Raw genomic sequence first — 22870 nt, 5'->3', positions numbered from 1 at the left:
CTTGAGAATAACTGGTTGGATGAAACGATTCATTGGTAAAATTAGGAAAACAAACCATTTGACAGGTCCATTAACGACTGAAGAAATAGTAGATGCCGAAAATTATTGGATTCGATCTGAACAAGAACGTTTTTATCCCGAAGAAGTTGAGTCTCTGAAGAAAGCGAATAAAGTCGAAAAGAAATCAGCTTTATATCTTTTTAACCCATTTTTAGACCAGAACGGGATACTGAGAGCAGGTGGAAGATTAGAACATTCTAGTTTGTCACATGATGAAAAACATCCGGCAATTCTTTCAAGAGACTCCTGGCTAACAAATTTGATAGTAGAAAGTGCACATGTTAAAATGATGCATGGAGGAGTAGCAACGACCTTAGCTGAAATTCGAAGTCGCTTTTGGATCCCAAAAGGACGTCAATTTATCAAGAAAATAATAAACAAGTGTCTTATTTGTAAAAGATATTCATTGAAGTCTGCTGACCAGACCACTTCTCAACTTCCAGAAGACAGAATCAATGAGACACCACCATTCTACGTATCTGGCATAGATTTTGCTGGACCGATTTACGTAAAAAACATTGAAGGAAGTCAAAAAGCCTATGTAACATTATTTACATGCGCTATCACTAGAGCCATACATCTGGAACTTGTACCGAATCTCTTTACAGATTCTTTCTTGATGGCATTCAAAAGATTTACATCTAGGAGAGGCAATTGTCGAGTAATTTATTCGGACAACGCGAAAACTTTTAAAAAGGGAAAAAAAGAACTCGAACATTTCTCTAAACTATTGTCGAATGAGAAATTTCAAGATTTTCTGTCGAATGAAAGAATCAATTGGAAGTTTATAATAGAACGAGGGGCTTGGTGGGGAGGCTTCTACGAGAGATTAGTAAAATCAGTGAAAGAGTGCTTACGAAAAATTCTCGCTAAAGCTTTACTAACGTTTGAAGAATTGTCAACAGTTTTAGCACAAGTGGAAGCTGTTTTGAATTCTCGTCCTTTGACATATGTGTACAATGACCACAAGGAACCGTTGCCACTGAAGCCAGTCAATTTTTTGATTTTTGGAAACAAAGATTCTACATTACCTATCAACTTTAATTCCATTGTTAAAGATGGCTCTACCAAGTCCTCTCTGACTAAAAGAAAGATTTATCAAGATTTAATGGTTAGGCAATTGTGGACTAAATGGAAAAAACAATATTTGATGGATCTTCGGACAGCTCATCAATTAAAAAATCCTAACGTTTATGATGATCTAAAAGTTGATGATCTTGTATTAATTGAAGGCAACAATAAGTGCAAACTTTTGTAGAATTGTGGTAGAGTGATAAACGTTTTTCGTGGTCGTGACAACAAAGTTCGTTCTTGTGAACTAAAAACTGCTGATGGAACAATAATAAAACGACCAGTTCAATTATTATATCCTTTGGAACTTTAAAAACACTTTTTTATTGTTTAATAATATGAATAAGATTGAATATGTTTTTTATGCAATTGTTTATTTTACTAGTTTAATTTCATATGCTTAGATTAAGAATAGTTTAGATTTACTAAAGTAGTGTCAAATTGTATTTGATGATAACATACCTTTTTTTAGAATTTAGTATAATGATTATAGTTTGAATATATTTTGTATTCATTTAATATACTTATCAATTGTTTTATAATTATATGTTAAAATACTTATTGCTATAATTTTGATTCTTGTTAGATTGATGTGAACTCTTGACAGAGTTCAGGTGGGGAGTGTGTGGAAATTATTTTGATTATTTGATTTATTTGATAGATGGCGCTAGCGTTGCGTGTTAACGAGACGCGACGTGCCTTCTGAATTTCCATAGACTCTCCACCGGCAGCTCGATAGATGGATGTCTGATGGTTCGCACACTATTTGATTAGGAAGACTTCGGTTCCTATTTGATTTCGATTTTCGATTATGAAAGCATATAGATTTATTTGTCAACTGAACCACCATGTTTTGATCTATGATCTGTAAATATTGTACTTATTAAAAGTTACATTTTAAAAGTGATTGATGTCGATTTATAGATCTTAGAATATTTTGAAACAATCTCCGTATAAAACGTTGGACCTTTGGATTATAGACTCATAGCTCTTCATTACATCACAAGAGCATATAAATTCCTTTATTCTTTATATTGTATCCTGTATATTGTTATTTGGATTAATACTTAGATACGTTTCAGTTCAGAAAAGACAAACAAACTTTGAAATTTTTCTTTTTTGGAACAATTTAACACAAAAACGTCATTCAAAAGTTAAAAAACCAGAATGGACCATTTTCAGATAACATCTGTATATGAAATTAAATGTTTCCTGCCTCATTTCGAAGGTAACTCAGCCTACTGGGAAACCGCTAAAACATGGGTTCTCAGCTAGGAGGTAATTCTTCCTGAGAGTAATTTCACAACTTCAGGGGGGGAAGCCTTTTATTTAGCTATTAAGTAGTTTTTGTTTGTGAATATATATATATATATATAAAACTTTTATAGTGTATAGCTTTTTTTATGCTTTTTTTGTTTAATTTATAAAACTCACCAAAAAGGAAAATAGGTTGAGAACCACTCAGCTAAAGATTATCTTTAGTACTGATATCTAACTTAGTTACATTTCTTAAACCATGCCTTATATTAATATTTAGCGTATTCCCATATTTTAAGAGACGTAGAAATATTTGTATACTCTATTATATTTTTAAACTTTTGTAGATTTCCTGCTCAGATTCACAAACATAAGGGTTTGTTAATCCGGTTTGTGATAATAAAAAAAATATTTATAAAAATATCGCTGCAATTTTTCCATGAAATTTGAGTCTGTTCGGCTAAGTTTATTTTAGTTAGTATTTAGTTTCTTATTTTCTTATCCTGATTTAAAAGGCCGAGTGGAGGCTTTCCTGTAAGCCCGAAAATTGGCCAACTGTTATAATTAATTTGAATGAATTTTATCTCTTCCCCCGATGAGTGTATGTTATCTACTTGAACTCAGCTATAAATCGCTACTTAATTCACTAGGTTCGTCGACATTTTATCATAGACAAAGGAAGTGCTCTCCTACTTCTACAGACTCATTCTAGGGAAATATACTTCAATAATGAACGTGATATAAAGATTCGTAATTTGTTGCTCTTACAGTAAAGTATCAATCATCCATCATAACTATAATTCCAAAATTCACCATTGTGACGTAGGGTAGTTTTGAGTTCTGTCATTCATCAGGTAGAGCGAACATCTAAATTCTACTGAGGTGTTTGCCTTTACTGAGGTAAGGCGAACACTTCAAATATTTTTAATATTTGAATCATCCCGATAGATCTAAAAAATAGTTTTTCAGAAAAAAAACTCGAAAATCTTTACACACACACACATATATATACGTATATACCGAGAATTAAATTCATTGAAATATAGTAAATTGGATTCAAACACTTTTAAAGTTATTTTAACTAAATTTTAAAGTTATTTAGTTATTTCAAAATTACTTTTTAAAATTAATGTGCCATTCCTCAGGTAACCCGAAGTTAGTCAAAACTTGCTTGAAAACAAACCTTGCAGCAAATTGTATATTTCAAAATCTGAAATTTGTGGCACGGATGTAGCTAAATCCAATAAAATTAACCTTAATTTTATTATTGTGAGAATTTTCCTTAAAACTACTACAGAGTTAGTATTGAAATGTGCAACTTCCTTCGCAATATTACATTTTCGATTTTAAAGAACCAGAAGCCTTTTCTAAATAAGACCATTCCTTTATTGCGTGGGAAAAACCACAAAAATAATCCGATTTTTGTAACCATGAACTAAATTTGCCAGTTTTATGACTTACAGATAAAAAGATGTGATAATCACCACCTTTTCCCCAAACAGTGAGACGGATGTAATAAAACACGAAATTTCCCTTATCGGTGAAGGTTACTGACGAATATGGCAGTTTAGTGTGGTTTTACACCGGCTCTTTGCTTCGTAATTTCACATAAAGGCAAATCTCACGGAACGAAACTGTAACATAAATCCATAGATAAGGGGGAGAATGAGTGTATGTACCATAAGTATACATCAAAGCTTCACGACTATACATTGTTGTATGAGTATGCGTACAATGTTTGTAAAATATATATTAAGGACTACATACTGTCTAACAATATGTATTTTTCCTCATCATTTTATTTCAGTTTGTTTACTAACATAGTCATGAATATAAAACAACAAGAAAGATTCTTTCAGATCTCTTGTTTTAAAATGCCAATATTAAGATTTTCTTTTTTTACTTTCTTGTACAAAATAAAGGAGGCATTGTAAACACGAAAATTTTCGTATTAATCATATTTCAACTTGCTTTCCTTAACATTCTTGATTCACGAAGAATTAAATAAGTTAAAAAAGTTAATATAATAAGCTCTGCCACGAGAGAGGTTTAAAAAAAATGCTGTTTCATCTGAGTAGTTTATTTTTTAAATTTCTGAAAATGGTTCCTTACCCTGAAAGGCGTTTCACATGTGAATGACACTTTACCGCTATGCCACTCGCCCTCCGTAGGATCCCTTGTTTCCCAAACTGTATAAGTGACATCAGTTGCGTTGATCAGCACTCTTAGTCCTCCCGCAGACAAGCCTTGCATACTGTAGCTGAAATGAAGACATTTTCCTTTCGGAGAAGTGGCATTCAAGAGGAATGTGGGCAACCAGGCTCTCTGGATAAGACCAGATTCATCGCTTGACATTCGAGAAAGATCCATGAAAGCATATCCACCTGTTGATTGAAAATATTGATCATTTTATATCTATATTATGTACTGTATGTTATGCTGCTTCATAATTCTAAATAGTACATAACTTAAATGTTTCAAGAAATATAGATCATCAACACTACTCCTCAATCATGAATTTAATTTTTTTGCAATTTCGTAAAACCAGATTCTGGGCTCTTTTTCTAAATTTTATACTTCGTCATGCGTAAAAGTTATTATACACTTTTGGAACAGCGTGAAATATTGTCAGTATTTTCCCTACGCAGAATTGAGATTCTTTGTCTAATTTGCAAATTTGGATTTTGAACCAATGTTACAATCAATAATAAAACGCATGTAAATGCATATTTTACTTTACGTAAGTGATCTTTACAAATGTCTAAGTTAACAGAAATTTCTTTTAAAATTTTCAAGAGCACGAATTTAAGCTTTAGTTTTTCTTTCTACCTTCAGTAAAATCTTGCAGATATTAAGATGTAATTTCAAATATCACATTCCAAAGAATTCCGTTTATAGAAATACAGGCTAAGTAGTCCACAACTATGTTTATTACGTAAGCCTGTTGTGTAATACTTGTTAAAATGAAATAAATTTTTGTTTTAGAATTTAACAGGCTGTAGTTCGCTATTCTATGTAATAGCTTGCTAAACTATGTAATAACTATTCTATGTAATAACTTGCTAACTTCCTAGTTAGGTATTTCATAAAATAATGGTATTTTTCAACATACAGGTCAGACATCTATAGAGACATGTAATACAGACATGTATACAGACATATAATGGTCTGTATACATGTCTCTAAGTACATGTCTTGTATAGTATCGATTTTGTAAATTATCAAGTATCTTGTTTTCAAAGTATATTAACTATTTTCTATACTTTAAGAGCAAGATATGTTATATTATAACGTATTTCTCCCGCCTTCTTAGTGTGCCTTCGTGGTGTAGTGGTCTGCATGCTGCGCACTTATTCCAGAGGTCCGTGGTTCGATTCCCGGCGAAGGCGTTGCTCATTTTGCATGACTCCTGCTTCCAAAAAAAAAATACCTAATGTCTCTACAGTGGCGCCCGAACTAAAAGGGTGGTGTATGATGATTCTCCACACCCAGGATTTGACGATTGTGTCCCTTAAAACCCCAGTTGCCCTTTAAAAGGGGGAATATATAAGGTGTTTCTCCCGCCTTCTTAGGGTACCTTCGTGGTGTAGTGGTCTGCATGCTGGGCGCGTATTCTGGAAGTCCGTGGTTCGATTCCCGCGGAGGCGTTGCTCTTTTATCATGACTCTTGCTTTCCCAAAATGCCTAATATATCTACAATATGATAAAACATCTTTTGAAAAAGTTAAGTTCTGAAAGCTTAATATGGTATTGCATGTTATGAGAGATCTATTATACGTAGGTAAGTTGAAAAATAAGTTTCCCCTGTCGACTGTGGTCAGAGTTGTGTATGAAAGTCAAAAAATAGAATGAGACATTAAAGATATGACATGCCTTTATTTTTCCACATAGGTACCAAGTACATTGAGACATTTGTCATATCGCTTGATAAGCTTCAAAAAGCCCTCCAGGAAAAATCAGGGCTTTGCATATGGAAACATCCGTCATCACCTGTCCGAAAGAAGTTCAAGACAACTCCCTCTGCAAGTAAAGTGTTCCTCACAGTTTTCTGGGACGCCCAAGGAGTTTTGTTGCTGGACTTTTTGGAGGTTGGAACCATCAATGCTACGCGCTACTGTGACACCCTGTCGAAATTGAAAGAGGCGATTCGGAAAAAGAGGCCTGGCCTTCTCACATCTGGCGTTCTGCTGTTGGATGACAATGCCAGACCACATTCGGCGACGGCAACGCAAAACCATATTGCAACTCTTGGTTGGGAGCGCCTACACCATCCGCCATACAGTCCTGATCTCGCACCAAGCGACTTCCATCTGTTTCCGGCTTTGAAGAAAAATCTCGGGGGAAGGCGCTTTGGAAGCAATACTGAAGTGAAACAAGCCATTCAACGCTTCTTCCATATGCAAAGCCTGGAGGGCTTTTTGAAGCTTATTAAGCGATATGACAAATGTCTCAATGTACTTGGTACCTATGTGGAAAAATGAAGGTATGTCATATCTTTAATGTCTCATTCTATTTTTTGACTTTCATACACAAGTCTGACCACAGTCGACAGGGGAAACTTATTTTTCAACTTACCCTCGTATAATCATTGTCGTCTCATATATAATGATCAGTGTTTGTTAATCAATGTTTAGAGTAAAACGCCGCAAAGAAATAATATCCAGTTATCATATATATCTCGATGATTGTAATACTAAACTTCAGATCAGCTGTTGGAAAATATCTAAATGTGAGTGTAAGCTGTTTGTAAATATTTCATTCTTCCAACCAATTTCCAGCACCTCTTTTGTAAATCGATCTGCCAAGTTATTACTGCGTGATCCAGGAGGAGCTTATGTCCAACAAATTTTAACATTAAGTTGTTTTTTTTTTTTCAACAAAGTCTGAATTACTGATAATCTTGAAAATTAGTGGTGATGTGTGCAAATAATTCAAAACTTCATGAATACTGATATATTGTCAATATGGCATAAAAGACGAAAAATATCAGTTTATGTTACTGTTATAAGATAACTAACTCAAACCTTTCTCGCTGCCATTGTTGTCGGTGGGTGGTCCTCCCATCCAAAAAGCCCCTTCTCCACATCCAAGGTCCCAGTTGAACATGGAGAGGTTCGTTTGTGGGTGGTGAAGATCAAAGAAACAAGGAGCAGAAAATCCATCTGGATCGGTAAAGTTACAAGGTCCTAACGTGTAATTGTTGTAAGCTGTAAAAAGTGTAAAAGATAAGTTTTCCGATCATCATGCATTCATTTTATTAAACAGTTTATTAAACATTTTGAAAGTAAAACTGTACTGAAATATGTTGGATAATACTCTTCAAGTAGATTCATATTTTTTTTGGAAATAGACATTTTTCGTTAGTGTAAGGCTTTTAGATTTCCCTTATTAAAATATTGGAATGAAACTGTTCGTTGATAAACTGCAAAGATAATTATAATATGTTCAAATAATTCCTTAAAAAATTAAGCACAACATAATCTTATATAGTTGTTCAATTCTTAATTAATAATTTGAATGAAATAACATGTATTATCAACACTGATAAAAATATTTATTCAGGGAGATATGTGAAGAACTGATTATCAGATTGAGGCGCATAATCATGCAACGTAGATAAAAAAATTCAAAAATCTTTTATAGGAATGGTATTACAGATTTTTAATTTTATAAGGAATTTGCAAAATTATAATAGATTTATTAACTATTATTTTATTAATCTTGCTATATATCTAGGAAAATTTTCCCAAAATAACTAGCTACCCAACTATTGAGAAAATCAATATGAATTAAGAAAATAACAGTTTGTAAATACACATAAAAAAAGGGCTTTTGTTTTGGTATGAGTATGAAAAATATCCTTTTGCAAACATTACATTCTCTTAATATGATCAGTAGAAACAGAAATTGCAAAAGAAAATAACATTAAATTAGATAATAGACCAAATAATCAAAATACGAATATATTGTAAAGTCAGTGAATTTATATGATTTGTGACAATCATAAAAATTTCAAATGATCTAAAAAGGAAAAGAAAAATAACCATAAAGATTACAAAATAATTGCAAAAATAAAATGAGGAAGAAAACAATATTGTGATTTTGCTGTACTTAATTTTTTTTTTTTTTTTTTTTTTGTGTGTGTGTGTGTTAGAATACCTTCTAAGATATTAGAATTCATTAAAATACCTTCTAAGGTATTCTAATGAAGGTATTCCTTAAGAAAGGTATTTTATTCAGAGTTCTTGAACTACTTACAGTTTTTTATTAGAATTCTTTATAGGATTCTTCTCTTGTTTCAAAATTAAGATCAAACGTCTTCTCTCCTTACTTACTCATTCTGATATGTATTTAAATTATTATTATTATTATTATTATTATTATTTGTAAAATGCAAGGTATGTGTTTTCTTTCGAGTCGTGAATGAAAAGGTTGAATCTTGATAAATATCTTTTAAAAGTTCTTGTAATTTAAAATTTTAATGCTTAAAATTTAAAAAGTAAATTAATTTTCAATTTATATCTCACTTTTTCATTTGCGATTCATCAGATATAATTCAGAAATGTGGTATCGGCTTTTGTTATTTTATTATTATGTTTTTGTATTAATTTACTTCTATTTCAGTACAAATTTTAAAAAATATTTGCTTCATATGTTTTAATTGTTCTTCCTTCTTGTTAGGTAGCTTGAAACTTTTGGTAGAATTACATTCTATTTTATTTTCTGTTTCTCTCTATCTGTATATATAGCCAGAAAAATGAAATCTACCATTCAACTTTATATCACATTGATTTACCCAGGAAATATATATTTTTTCTTTGAACACAGTTATTTTATATTTCCTAAAAATCTAGAAACGTAATAATTCTAAAAGGCATGTTGGCTCAATAAAGGAATAAAACATTTCTCTTATTTATTATGTAAATAAAAGTACATGAACATAGTTTCTGCTGCAAAGCATTTAGATAACCAATTTTCTGGATTTAATATGTAACAGAATGCCATTTTTCAAATAGAAACATGTTGCGTTTTCGGAAAAATACCAAAAAAAAATAATCTTACCATAGTTGAAAGCTGTTCGAACTGTCGCGGGGACAATCTAAAATAGAAATAAACGTACATATATTAAAATTTTCATTTTTACATTTTTACAATAGCTTTAAACAAAATGTCACTTGATAAAATGTCCATTAAAATTAAGTAATTTGAACTAAAATGTTTATAAAAAAAGCAAAAACAGATAATTCGCTTATGTAATACATTTCCAGAGACAGACATATTTATCAGTGGCGCATCCTAAAATTGTCGAAAAAGCAAATTAGGTGTAATTATTAAGCCTATGTTATGGAAAACAATTTCTCTAAAAAACATTTCAATAAAGTAAAACCATCAAACAAAGAAATTTCTTTATATAAAGAAAAATTCGCTAAATCTGTAAGATTTAATTTAGCTGTGTAATTCTTATTTCTATTATCTAGTTCTGAATTTTAGAAACAGTATCCTTTATATTTCTGCTCACTCCACACCTAATTTTTTGAAGGAAACAAACGACTGTATACATATGAGAGTGTGCTCGGAAAGCTTAATTAATCAAAAAAATCATTACAAGCCTTATTTGTTTGTTAAAACTGATTTGTTATTATAACACGTCATCATATCCACTTATTGCTGTTCTAAACGCGCTGCATCTGACATGGTTGAATCTGCTATTCTTTGCTAAATTAAGCTAAAATCGTTACAGAATAGTCTCAATAGTAAGCACTTACTTGGAAATTCTGTTGCAAGTAGAATCAATGAACAAAGATAATAGTCACTTTTAGTTAGTTGTCTTCTCGTAACTTGAAAATGCAAGTCCTATTTGATTTTGCTCTAAAATAGTTCTATTATCATGCTCCAACCATCAAGTTGTCCTACCTATTATCAAGTTCTAACAGATCTATTACAGGTTAGGAAATAAGAATTATTGTTTAATAATATTAAGTTTTTATTTGAAGAGTTTAGTTAAATCAATTCTCTCTAACATGAAAAAGTAGCTGAACATACGATTTTTAATATATATAACATGCACAATCCTTTACAAAGTTGGAAAACCCTTTACACGTTTTGCTCTGCACATGTCTCTTACGTGGAAAATCCTTTAAAAATCTTGCTTTATATTCTGCACTACACTTGTTTATATTTTTGAGCTATTTCGTCATAAACTAACGTGGATGCATATGTAGATCTAAATGTTTGGATAATAACTTCAATTTTTATTTTCCTAAAAAATGGAAAACCAAAATAATAAAGTTTGTAATAAATTAGTAAATCATTAATATTATGACTGTAATAACATAGTATTAACACATAACATTTAATTTTTTTCTCAAGAAAGCAAACGTAGAAATGTTTTTAATTCAGAAAGCTGCTTGAAATTCAAAATCTCTAAACGACTTCGATTTAGAGTCATCGCTTAAAAATCTGCAGTTCTGAAAAGAAACAACAGTTTATTTTGAGAGATTAAAATGTAAAAAAGAAACTGAGTAAGTATGTGTAGAATTAGATTTGTGACTCAATAATGAGCTGAGAAAAAATATTGTGACTAGCCATATCTAATAATTTTCAGATATCATAATCAATTGTTTTAAAGGCCAAAATCGAAATAAATATCTCAGTTCTTAATAAGTTTTTTATTTTGACAACAAAAACATAATTCTTCTTTCCAATGACTGTTTAGCTTAATCTTCACGTAAAATACTTCTCAGTATTCAGGTAGCCATGATTATTTATAAATTTATCGTAAGAGTTACATACATTTCATCTGAATTGGACATGGGTTTCATGTGAAGTACATGCATTTTATGTGAAGTTACTTACCACAACAGATGCGAGAACAATGGCAGAGAGACATCTGATAACGAAAGTCGAGTGCATCACTTTTCCATTCGTCCCCATTCGACGAGTGAGAAACTGAAACAAAGAATCAGAACTGAGTTTCAAAATGCAATCGTTTTCAAGCTTCAGCTGTCAGAAAACTTTATTTGCAAGGAGGGGCGGTGGCCTGCATGACGTCATGCGCGAAATCAAGTAGATTCAATTCATTCTGAATACCTTGCGAATCACGAGGATCATTCTAAAACACAATACAAATCTATAAATCTATTTTTAGAAAAATACTGAGATTTAAAGGACTTATGAATTAAATGAAATTTTACATTTTTGAGCGAATTTAACATTTTTCATAATTTTGCTATAGATTACTATGTACACAGCGATCAATAACTAGATGATATTAGCACTACTTGGCCACGATTCATTTAAGATGCAAAACGAAGATCTCTGGTATGAGGTATTCTCCATTATTAGATTCGATGATTTCGGGAAATTTTCAATTTGAAAGTTAGTATTTGAAGTTAACAAAGTTTCCGGATATACAGTCCCACGAGCTGGAGATGAAAATGCTTTTTTTTTTTCGTACAGTGTTCCTATTGCTCGCTTTGAAATCTTAAGTTTCTTAATCAAAAAGTCATAAATGCTTTACGAAATATGAAATAGATGATAAAACAAATTCCAAATTTGGGCTTCCAGATACTCATATGCAGGTGAAGAGGTACGTTTTTCAAAATTTTATTGCTCTAGGTACCGTTGTTTTATCCCAATGCGAGAAATATACATACATTTATGCAGATTCTTCATTATTTAATTTCTTTAAATATGATACGGGGCTTTAATATTTATTTGGTGGCAACAGTTTAAAAAGTGATTCGCCGTATATAGTGAATCAACCCAAAATGCCAAAACGAAATTAATAGCCCTATGGGCTAAAAATAGGTAGCTACCGGTATTCGTTTAAAAGAAAGCTCTGCTGTTTCAAGTAGTAACACCAATCGATGATATAGGCAAACAGATAACTTTCAGAATTTAATAAGACGATAATGCTCTCTCTATACGCATAATATACTGATAAAGATACAGGATAATTTTTTCAATACATTTGACAAATAATAATAACTAGTAGAAATAATTCCTGGCATATCAGGAAAATGGTTTTTTTTTTAAATATTCTTTCCTGAAAGAAAGGGATCCGAAAGGTAATATTAAATTTGAATTTACATAATCGATAGCAATTGGTACGAATTTAAAACAAGAAAAACAAAAAGCATTAAGGATCTGACTAAAACAACAAATAGTAAACTCGAATTTTTAAAAGCGTCATTACTAGTGATAAATGCTACTATTTTACTAATAATTCAGAAGTAAGTCAATAAAGACGTCTAGGAAAAAATTTGTCTTCGGCAGGAAAACTTTTAAGACTCTTTGAGTAAAAAAATAATTGTGATTAATTTTGTTTTAATTAGCCAGAGTTAGTAGAAGATGAACTGTTTCTTGAAAGAAAAGAGAGTGTATTCCATATCTTAACATCAAGACACAATAAATTAGACCTCTGAAACGAATATGTCTGGTTCAGTTATAAAAAGACTCAATCGGGTAACGCATTTTCCCCCCTCCTCATAATGCAATTATAGTTAAACTTTTGATTACAAAAAAAAAAAAAAAACTATTACTTCTATTAATTATTCTCCTATTCCCCAGCTGTGGCTTAAGGAATGCTCTCCATTCCCAACTGACAGTTTTTCAAAAATTCAGAAAAGTATGATGAGAGCTCAAAAGAGCTTGCCCCAGTTGACCGCGAAGTCCGACCACTGGCTGAGTAGTTAGGGGCCGCTGAATATCGACAGTTCTACCGTGGTTCAAACCCAAGCAAAGTGACTGACTACATGGGCGTTTCTTGGGGACGTAAATACGAACCAGTTTCCCTTAGAAAATCCTCCACGAAGCATTTCTTCTCTTTACATGAGTAAAATATATAACGCAAATAGCCCTCGTATACTTCACCCTCTTTAACCTTTTGAGACCGGGGCTTTGGTAGCAGCAAAAGCTACCAAAGGACGGGGAATCTTGAACCGAATGCTTTCCCCCCTTTAAAAATCACCTCCTATTTGCAACAAAGATTCTTGTGTGTAGTTTAATGGATTCTCAGAAGGGTGCATCTATGTCGCAAAAGGAAGACCTTTGAAAGAGATAAATGGTTAAAACCCAAGGGACGTCAAATTTGACATTTCACCCCACTTTTCAGCCTGGAAAATGGGGGAAAAAGACATGGCCACTAAAGTGGACAACCCCGTCTTTTCAAAGAGAGGATTCTATGGCCACTATAATGGCCATCCCGTTTTCAAAAGGTTAAATAATCTAATCAATTATTCTCTTCTATAAAAGCGTCCAGTAATTGTGTGAATATAGCAATAGATATACAGAATTTAAATGAAAATGTGCTATAAAATTTTTATTTTCATGTATAATTGTTTACGTATTGCGCCAATCACCTGTAGAGATGCACTATGTAAGATGTGCTTAGATTTCAATGAAGACGGGTTATTAAATATGTAATCTCTCATTCTCTTCGTTAACCTTCAAAGGGATGCTTCACAAAGTAATTTTTCCTTTCTCTTATATGAAGTAAGCAATTGAAGCTAAGCACAATTTTAAAATTCAGATCTTTGAGTGTTGATTGCTAGAATGTTAATCTATTTTCACTCAGTAATATTATGATATGTTATGAGATATGTTTGCTTATAATGCATTTTTTTCTAAACGAAGTATAAAATATAAATAAATAAAAAGAATTTTTACAAAAGTGTGCTATACACAGATTATTATATATGCATTTTGGTTCTTATCTAATTTTTTCTACTCCCATATCTTTGCTAAAGTAAGTCTTACTAAAATTCCAAACATTTACTTCAAAATAATCCCAGGAAACTATACGTGTTGGTCGCTAAAGCATGTCCTGTTTCTTTTAATCATAAAGTTAAATATTTAATGCATTCTTGTATGCAGTAGACCTGATTAATTGAGACACATCGCGTCATGAAACTTTGGCTGAATAAAATTGCTTTCCCTTTTATCTGAAATTTAGTTTAAAATCATGAAAAACTATAAAAATTATTAATCAATTATTATTAGCCCAAAGGATCGTCAGCTCAGAAGTGCTATTAATTTTGTTTTGGCAATTTGCTTCGATTCACTATAAAACGGCGAATTACTACTGAAATTGTAGCCACCAAATATTAGAGAGATGTATTATATTTAAAGAAATTAAATAATGAAGAATCTGCCTGAATGTATGTATGGTTCTCGCACTGTAGTAAAGCAACGGTACCTAGAGCCATCACATTTTGAATAACATACGTCTCCACCCGAATATGGGCATCTGGATGCCCAAATTTGAAATTTGTTTTATTATCTCTTTCATAATTTCTAAAGCACTATGAGTTTTTGATTAAGAAACTCAACATTCCAAAGCGAGCAATGGCAACACTGTAAGGGACAAAACATTTTTATCTCCAGCGCGTGAGACTGTGTATCGGAAATTCTAAAGCTATACTCCTTTAGATATTTTGCGATATTGCTGTTGGATTGAATTTTATGTTTTATGTGCGAAGAACATGATATTTAATAAATAAAGGTAACACACAAAACGTTAAAAAATCGCCCCTTTGGGCGTAATATAAAATCTGAAAGCTTTCAAATCTTTTTGTGAGTATTGTACAAAATTACAAATTATTTATTCAAGTGCTTTGTAGAGAAATAAGTTCGTATTTTTTACTTTTCAATCTAAAATAAAAGACTTGCGATTCCTCCTTTCATTTGAAGAAAATGTAATAATAAAAATTAATTTCAGTTTATTATTAGGGAAAATGTTCAAATATTGAGAGAATTCACAGTCTAATTATAAATAACATTAAATATGCAGAAATATCTTAGTACTTTGAAAAAAAGAATAATCATTATATACACATAATTAATATTAAGAAAATGAAATAATAGTTCTTTTAACACTTAGCAGTACAGCATTAGTGCATGGAATAATAAAAATCTGTCTTATATTAACTTATAACAACAGCCTGCTCTTTTTGAAATTTCAGTACGTTAATAACTAAATCCTGAAATATTAAAAAACGATTATCGAAAGATGGCACTGGAAAACTAATACCAGTCGACTTTAGATTCACTGCAAACTTACGATTAGTTTAAAGAACAATATATGTAAAACGCATAACGAAACCTATGAATATAGGTGTGCTTGAAAATTTATTCACCAGTTTTAATGGAGTCAATATGTAACTGATACTCTAGTTTCAGACAACTGTGAATTTGCGTTTGGATCAGGAAGTAATACATGATGTATTTTTAAAGAACTATTACTTTACTTTTCTAACTTTATATTTTTTTTCTATTTAAATATTTCCAATTATAATAATATTTTTTCCTACAAGTCTATCAAAATCTGGAGGATTTCGCATCAAAATCAACAAAGTTAGAAACTGTTCAAATATTCTCTCCAAAAAATCTGAGATTCTAGTCCAGGCAGAAAATTTTAAATGCTTACTGGAGATATTTGGAAACCTTTATTTTAACGTTAATATCTGATTAAAAGTTAGAGTAGCAAATACAAATCAAACTACATATAATATCTTTTTCACTTTATTTTTCAGAATTGTTGGAGATCAAGGTGATTAGGTTTTGCGTTCGTGATTTCTCTTATCTCTATATCTATCCACTGTTCACCACTGAGGTTTTACCAAAGATAACTGTGCATGAATTGCTCTTACCTTTTCACTAGTACAATTTCTTAACGAACTATTACAATAATGCTCTCTATAACTTTTCTGTGGCTACAAAACATTAATTGTCATTTAAGTGTTTTTATATCAGATGATGAAATTTGGTATTCAAATGATCAGTTTTAGTATTATAAGAAATATAAATTTTTTTAGTATTATAAGAAGCATCAATTTTGTTTTTAAGTAAAATCATCTCGCTTTTTGAACCACTTTATGTTGCGTGTTGTTACTTTCTGCATAAGAATTAGTTCGTATTTATGCCAGTTCCGAACTGAACATAAGTAGAAATAGAATTTTTTTTTATAAAAGTGTACGTGAGATAATAAGAAATATAATGCTCTCACCTCCAATATAATGCTATGATTGAAAAGTATGTTTCTATTGTTAAAATAGTTTTAAGACAAGTAAGTTTAGGAATAGAAAATTTATGCCATCATTTAAAGTAAGACGAAAATTTTTGTGTTTTCTAACCTTCTTGTTAACTGAAAACCTAATTTATTCCTTACTTACTAGAAATTCTGTTTGCTGTCATCATAGACCAATTTAACAGGCTTAAAACCATCTTGACATGAATACTTTTATTACAATATATGCAAATATTAATAGACACTGCGCCTAGAGTTTTTGACACATATAGGACAGTATTGTTTCCCTCACATTACTAGTATTGAAAATCGTTTCATTTCTTGTCAGTTGCTGTCTCTTTTCGAAGAGATATCAACCATTGTTTCTTTCCGAACCAAACTGAAAAGACCGCCCGGAGACTAAAGTAAGTTTATAACACAATAATCAATATTATCATTGTTTCATTTCAATTCATTTCTTATAATAACATAGCTTGTAAAATAAGTCTTTCAGCTCATTTGAATCGTTAATGATCTCTTTTAGCGATTAAATCGATTTTCAACTATTATTTGATGACTCACGACATAGTATGTCTATCAAACATAATATATTTGTAAAACTTAAAAGTTTTTCTTCTTAGTGCAAACATAAAGAGATTTCCTTCTTAGAAATTCAAAGTAAACTATACCTATCTTTCAACACTAAAACATATGAAACAAAAGAGATAAACACATTTTATGCCTTATACTACTATTTGAAAAAAAAATACCACAAGTAAAGTAAAAAGGGAATGCATTAAGGTGTCATATTTTCATAAAAGTAAAGTTAGTTCTTTTATTTGACATTTCGAACATTAATTATGATTAAAATTTTATCATTATAATTATCTTTCGCTTAATAAGTAGACTGTATAAATACGAGAAATAGGATTTCTAATAGAAAAAGAAATAGAAAAGTGGGTTTGTGTTTCAGTTTATACCTAAATTATTAAACTTTTCTAGTGTTTAAGCATATGCATCATTCAGTCGTTAGTTAACCTTACATTGAAAACTACATGAATGAATACATACATAAATTAACTACAAATTAAATTCCCAACGCATAAGTTTTGATATCTCGTCAGCTTTGCCTAACTAAATAATGACTTATTTGAAACTTACCCCTCTTTGTAAAATTTTTTTAAGAATCGGATAATTTTAACATTACTGATTCCAGGTATAGAACTTAATTATCTCGCTTTTGTTTTAAATAAAACAAAAAATAAAATTCCTTTCAGTCAAAAAATACTCTTAAAATTTATACTCCTTTTATTCACAGCTTTAATAAGCAATTCAACGAGACCCACTTTGATATGAAGTTGGGGAAGTTCTATTTCTTATTCAAAGCTTAATGTTCCATTTCTCATTACGCACAATATTTTCAAGACGAAAAGTATTTTGTAAAAACACAAACACCACTATAATTATTTAACAAAAAAGAAAATTTAGGGATTACTTATTGTGAGTGGCAGTTTACGGAAATCTTGTGTCGGGGTCTTTGCTTTCCAATTAGAAACGTGGTGTTCCTAGGTGAAAGATTCTGCTGTTACATTTTAGTACATCCTTTTGCTATAAATGTGTAAATTTATCACTTAACTTTTATTTACTTAAGGTTAAATTTAAGTTATTTACTTAAGGTTAAACTTTTATTTACTTAAGGCTAAATATTTTGAATATTTATTTAAGCTAATCAAGTTATGATATTTTACAACATAATGCATTTGTGACTAATTTGCAATGGCGACTCCCTTTTGCTACGGGAGATCCTAAAATTAAACAAAAGAAAAATAAATATCAGCAAATTTGTTTTTGTTAATGCTATTTAATTAAGATACTTCATTCTTCAAGCTTCCTTGTGAAATAATTTTTACATAATGACTTAGTAGTTTTAAGGACAAAATTCTTTGTATTAATTTGTACCAGCTTAGTCATATTATATGTTAACTTAGTTGCATTTTCCGTGAAAATATGGCTTTCACTTTAAAGACACAAGTTTATTTAATAAAACTGTATAAAACATTAACTCATGTTTTATTCTTTATGGTCACCTTGTCTTTAGATGAGCAGATTCAAGAGTCTTTTTAATAATCTTAAATATATACTTGAAATATTCTTGAGATCAATAATGTGGTTGTTTTTGTTGAAAGAATTTTCCTCTAAATTTAATAGGGCAAATTTGCATATAATGATGCTTAAAAGACGTTTAAAATCAAAATAATCGTTATTTCATTATTTTACTGTTATAAGAAAAATTGGATCCATAGGTAAAATTAGTATGTCTTCTATTTTTGATTATGAAATAAATGGTATCCCAGAAATACCTAAAAAACTTTTATTATGTAGTTGTAAAACCGTAAATTAATTCAAATACAAGTTATAGATTTATGAAAAACTTATGTTTATTTGGAAACAAACTAAAATTTCTAGTAATTAGAAACTTAAATATAATAATCTTCAGAATTTACAAAATAAAACTTCTCAAAGTCTGTAGAGTTGTAGGTCTAAATGCTATAACGAATCTAATTGTCATTATAAGCAGCCTCAATTTGTTTCTTGCAATTCATTTAACCATGAAACATCTACAAGTACTAAGAAACTAAGTAGTTAAAAACGATCATCATCACAAAAATCAGAGGTATTACTCCATGTTCATTCTTTTTATTATTTGCTCATTTTTAAATTTCATTTCATTCTTATTAATAGTAACTTTATATTCATTTTCTTTTACTTAGTTAAAAAAATGTTGTTTTTTTTTTCTGTACATAGAATTATATACATACAAAAGAATTATTAAGAGGTTAATTATTTCCCTCGTCAAGATTTTTCCAGATATGCTTCTTAAGACATTTGAGCATCTAAGACGGTAAAACGTTTCTAAAAACGATCCAAAGTAACAGGAAGAAACGATTTTTCTTTTACCTTTTTTTTAAATACATTATTTTATATTTTGCTATATATTCCTCTTCGCCAGAAGGACCTGTCGCGTCAGAATACCCCTGTGTAAGTATCATTAGGGCTACAGCTAAACATGTCTGGGTAAAGATAGAAGTATGAAGATACATGAAACGTATTGTCAGCGGAATAAGGAGACGATGATTCTTCGTCTATTTATTTGTCTTGAAAATACGTCTACTCTAAAATCACATTCAGAAGGAAACTTTTCATCAGATCACTCTTTCAAGTATTATCGTCAATAGAAACTGTTAAGAAACACTACCTGTTTTTAAAGTCCACGCGCTGATGAAGAATTATGTATTTATTATAAAATAAAAGGAGTAATTTTTCTGATTCCGCAATACTATGACGACTTCTGTTGATTTAATATGAAAGGCTAGATTTTTACAATGGATTTTTGGTTTTCTTAATTTTGTAACTAGAAACAGGATGTGGATACTTCAATTTTTGCTGGATGGAGCAAAAATTGATCTGCTAGTCATACCCAGTTGATATTGTTCAGTATATGCACCTGAATAACTTCTTAGCTTTATCAAAGTTACCACTGACTTCTAGAGTCAGAATGACAATACATAAAACATTGCTAAAATCCTCATTTAGCACAGCCAAAGTCTTGACAGGGTTTCTTTAATAACCACAAGTCACAACTATTCATCTTCCGAAGTAACTTTACAAATTCCGCTACAAATTCCCTGAGATGTTTGGCTGGGCCTAGCGACAACAGAATGCTCCACCAATTGAGTAAAAATGCTGATAATCATCTAACAGGTGGTAGAGCAGCTCAGCTAGTGGTAAGTAAGTAAGTCTCTATAGCTTCAAGAAATTGCGCTAATTAAGGTGTGAAGCCTTACAAATCTTTGGCCATCTACAACATTATTGATAATGATATTGTTGGTAAAGATTAACAAATTGATTAATTACTTTTTTTGGATGAGTAAATATCACTCTGTTTTCTTAACACATTTTGATTCTTTGAAACATAAGTTCTGAATAGGTCATAGTTCAGCCACTTTACAGAGTCTGACTTGCTCTGGTGCTATACACTAATTTCAAACTCCTAAAATACCTACAGCGAATTACCGCTGAGTTTAAAATAAATTACAGAGCCTTGAAAAGGTTTAAAACAATTTTTTTTAATTTAAGAGAACTCGGAATAGAAATTCACCCCTTGGGCTTACACGATCAGCCACCAGTTGTGATAATAAAACTAAAGTAACAGACAAATTCAAAATTTAAAACTAAAAACTTGTAATCAAGGACTATACAATTTAATTTAAACCTAAAGTTGACTCAGAACTTCTCACCGGATTAACAATTAAAATAACGGCAGCTATAACAAAAAACCGAATAATTACAATCTTAGCAGAGCTGGCAAAACTAAACAAATGTGGCATCGAGAAACTGAAACACGCTCTATCTTACATCCAAAAACATCCGCTTTGTTAAATATTTGCATCACTACTCTAATTGGTGGTCTTTTTCTAATAAGAATAAAGACCCGTCGAGAAAAGAAAATATTTCGTTGAGAAGGAAATTCTTTCGTTTCATTAAGCTTAAGCTTGGAAAGAAAAAGCTTAAAAGTGAAATCTTAACATTTCGTGTGTAAAACATGTACTCGAAAAATAGTAGTTTTGTAAAATTCTGGAACATTCTTATTATTTTCTTTTATACTGGTTCTTTGGCCCTTCGAGCGCAGATTTGCATAAAATTGCCAAAGAACATGTTATACGAAATTATATTTTCTTTTAAAGATTATGAACATATAATGTTTTACGAACTGAAGTAAATATTTAATTTATTCCATCAAATGTAATTGGTTTCACATGTTGCAGTTGTTCTTAAATCCTAATCTGTCCGTTAAGTGCTAATTTCTTTTCCAAAAACACTGTCGATCTGTGACCGAAGAGCCTGTCTATGGTATAATTTATTCAAATAGTGAATTGTTATCGATGTGCTCAAAGTCAATGATCTAATTCCACATCGAATATACGGATGTAGGGTTTCCTCTGCAGCAGGGTCAACCGACATTGTCGCCTTTTTTTAGAACTCATTTTAGCAAACAATGGTGAAGTTCAACCAGGCTGGCAAGGGTAACCAATGCAGGACATGAATAACAACTTGCGGTACGTGATATAGAGTGCAGTTCTTAAAACGGTCATATTATTTTGTAACAGCTCATAAATTGAAAGATTTTCTTTAAAAAATCATAAATATTTGATGTGTTGTTCTTATTTAATGTAAAAAATACAGCATACTTTCGATTTTTAGTCCTCCTCCTAGATACGCAAGATACTGCACTAATAATGACTTGTGTTTTAAAGAATTTAAATTTAAAATCATAAAGTGAAATGAAGTTAGGATTACTGTAAAACTATTAGTAAGGAAATATGGTTTAAAATGACTTTAAATTAAACATTGCAAAACGTTGTTCCATTTTAAAGTTACTTATTACGAAAACATTCTTTGCAACAAAATAGGTCTTATAGGAGAAACACGAAAACGTAAGAAGACACCTCATACATTAAAAAAAATCTTAAACCACTTCCTAATGAAAGATAAAATATTATAAGTAATTTTTAAAGGCGTAAAAAGGTCTTAAAGCGCCGAATATTTCTTTCACAATTCTTTCTAGTTGTACAAAAGATTAATGAGGTAATCTGAGTGGAATGTGTTATAATTGAGAACCTATGATAATATGTACTTTAGAAATAATTTTCATTACTTAGAACTAATTGAAACGGATTACATATAAAAACGTGTTACATATTTAAAGTGAAATCTGGACATCAGAAATATAAAAGATCTCCTTGCTTTGTATTGAACCCACTATGTAATGTTATTATTAACTATTCCGAGGTTTATCATCATTCTAGCACCACGAAATGAATATATACTCTTTTATCATTATGTGTGTGCCTGGGTAATAAATACTTCATTTTGCTTAATAAGCGACAATCAGTGCTGAATTATGTCAATGTATAAGTACTATGTGTATTTAGAAATTCTATTAAGTTTGTAATGGTTTGTTGTGAAAGCGTTTTTTAATCGTTTGTTATAGTTCTTTTTACAAGACGAATTAGTTTATTAAAAAGTAAGCGTGTTAATAAACTAATAAACTAAACTAATAAAAGATCTTTGGTGGTGATCAGAAATTTTGTTCTACTAAAATCCATTTTTTTAAATTAATAAGTATTTTTAAAATATGTTTCAGTTAAGAAATTTATAATTTAAATTTTTAATAATGTTATCATAAGGACTTAAAGCATTAAAGGAAATAAAGGAATTCATGCATCAAAATTTATTTAGCTTTTTAAAATATATTATCTAAGAGTTAACGCATTGAGATGAATGTTTATTATATAAAAAAGGTACAGGTTTGAAGTATTAGTATCAGTTATAAATAGCACTAAATGCATAAACATTAATTAATACCGTTATCTGAGATGAAAACATGCTTTTAAACATACATTCTTTGCATTT

The 22870-nt window shown here is 30.6% G+C and overlaps 1 protein-coding gene across 3 annotated transcripts in view; it reads right to left on the bottom strand.

The window, feature by feature from the left end:
- LOC118182778 (MAM and LDL-receptor class A domain-containing protein 1-like) overlaps nt 1-22870 on the bottom strand; it is an 81425-nt gene that overhangs the window by 51343 nt on the left and 7212 nt on the right. For 2 of the 3 annotated variants that reach the window (XM_085823386.1, XM_085823385.1), the window contains exons 2-5: nt 11245-11337; nt 9451-9487; nt 7413-7595; nt 4501-4772 (exon numbers count right to left, since the gene is read on the bottom strand). In XM_085823386.1, coding sequence (XP_085679512.1) covers nt 4501-4772; nt 7413-7595; nt 9451-9487; nt 11245-11322 — 570 coding nt within the window. In that variant the 5' untranslated portion in view covers nt 11323-11337. Of the gene's footprint in view, nt 1-4500; nt 4773-7412; nt 7596-9450; nt 9488-11244; nt 11915-22870 lie in introns of those variants that run through there. The other variant, XM_085823384.1, reaches the window with a different exon arrangement.

Source organism: Stegodyphus dumicola, chromosome 9, assembly GCF_044657685.1.
Source record: "Stegodyphus dumicola isolate Sdum_Otavi_A_Nest chromosome 9, ASM4465768v1".
In the NCBI taxonomy this organism is placed as follows: domain Eukaryota; kingdom Metazoa; phylum Arthropoda; class Arachnida; order Araneae; family Eresidae; genus Stegodyphus; species Stegodyphus dumicola.
Note: the sequence above shows the minus strand (reverse complement) of the source record. Positions and strands in the feature narration are given on the sequence as shown.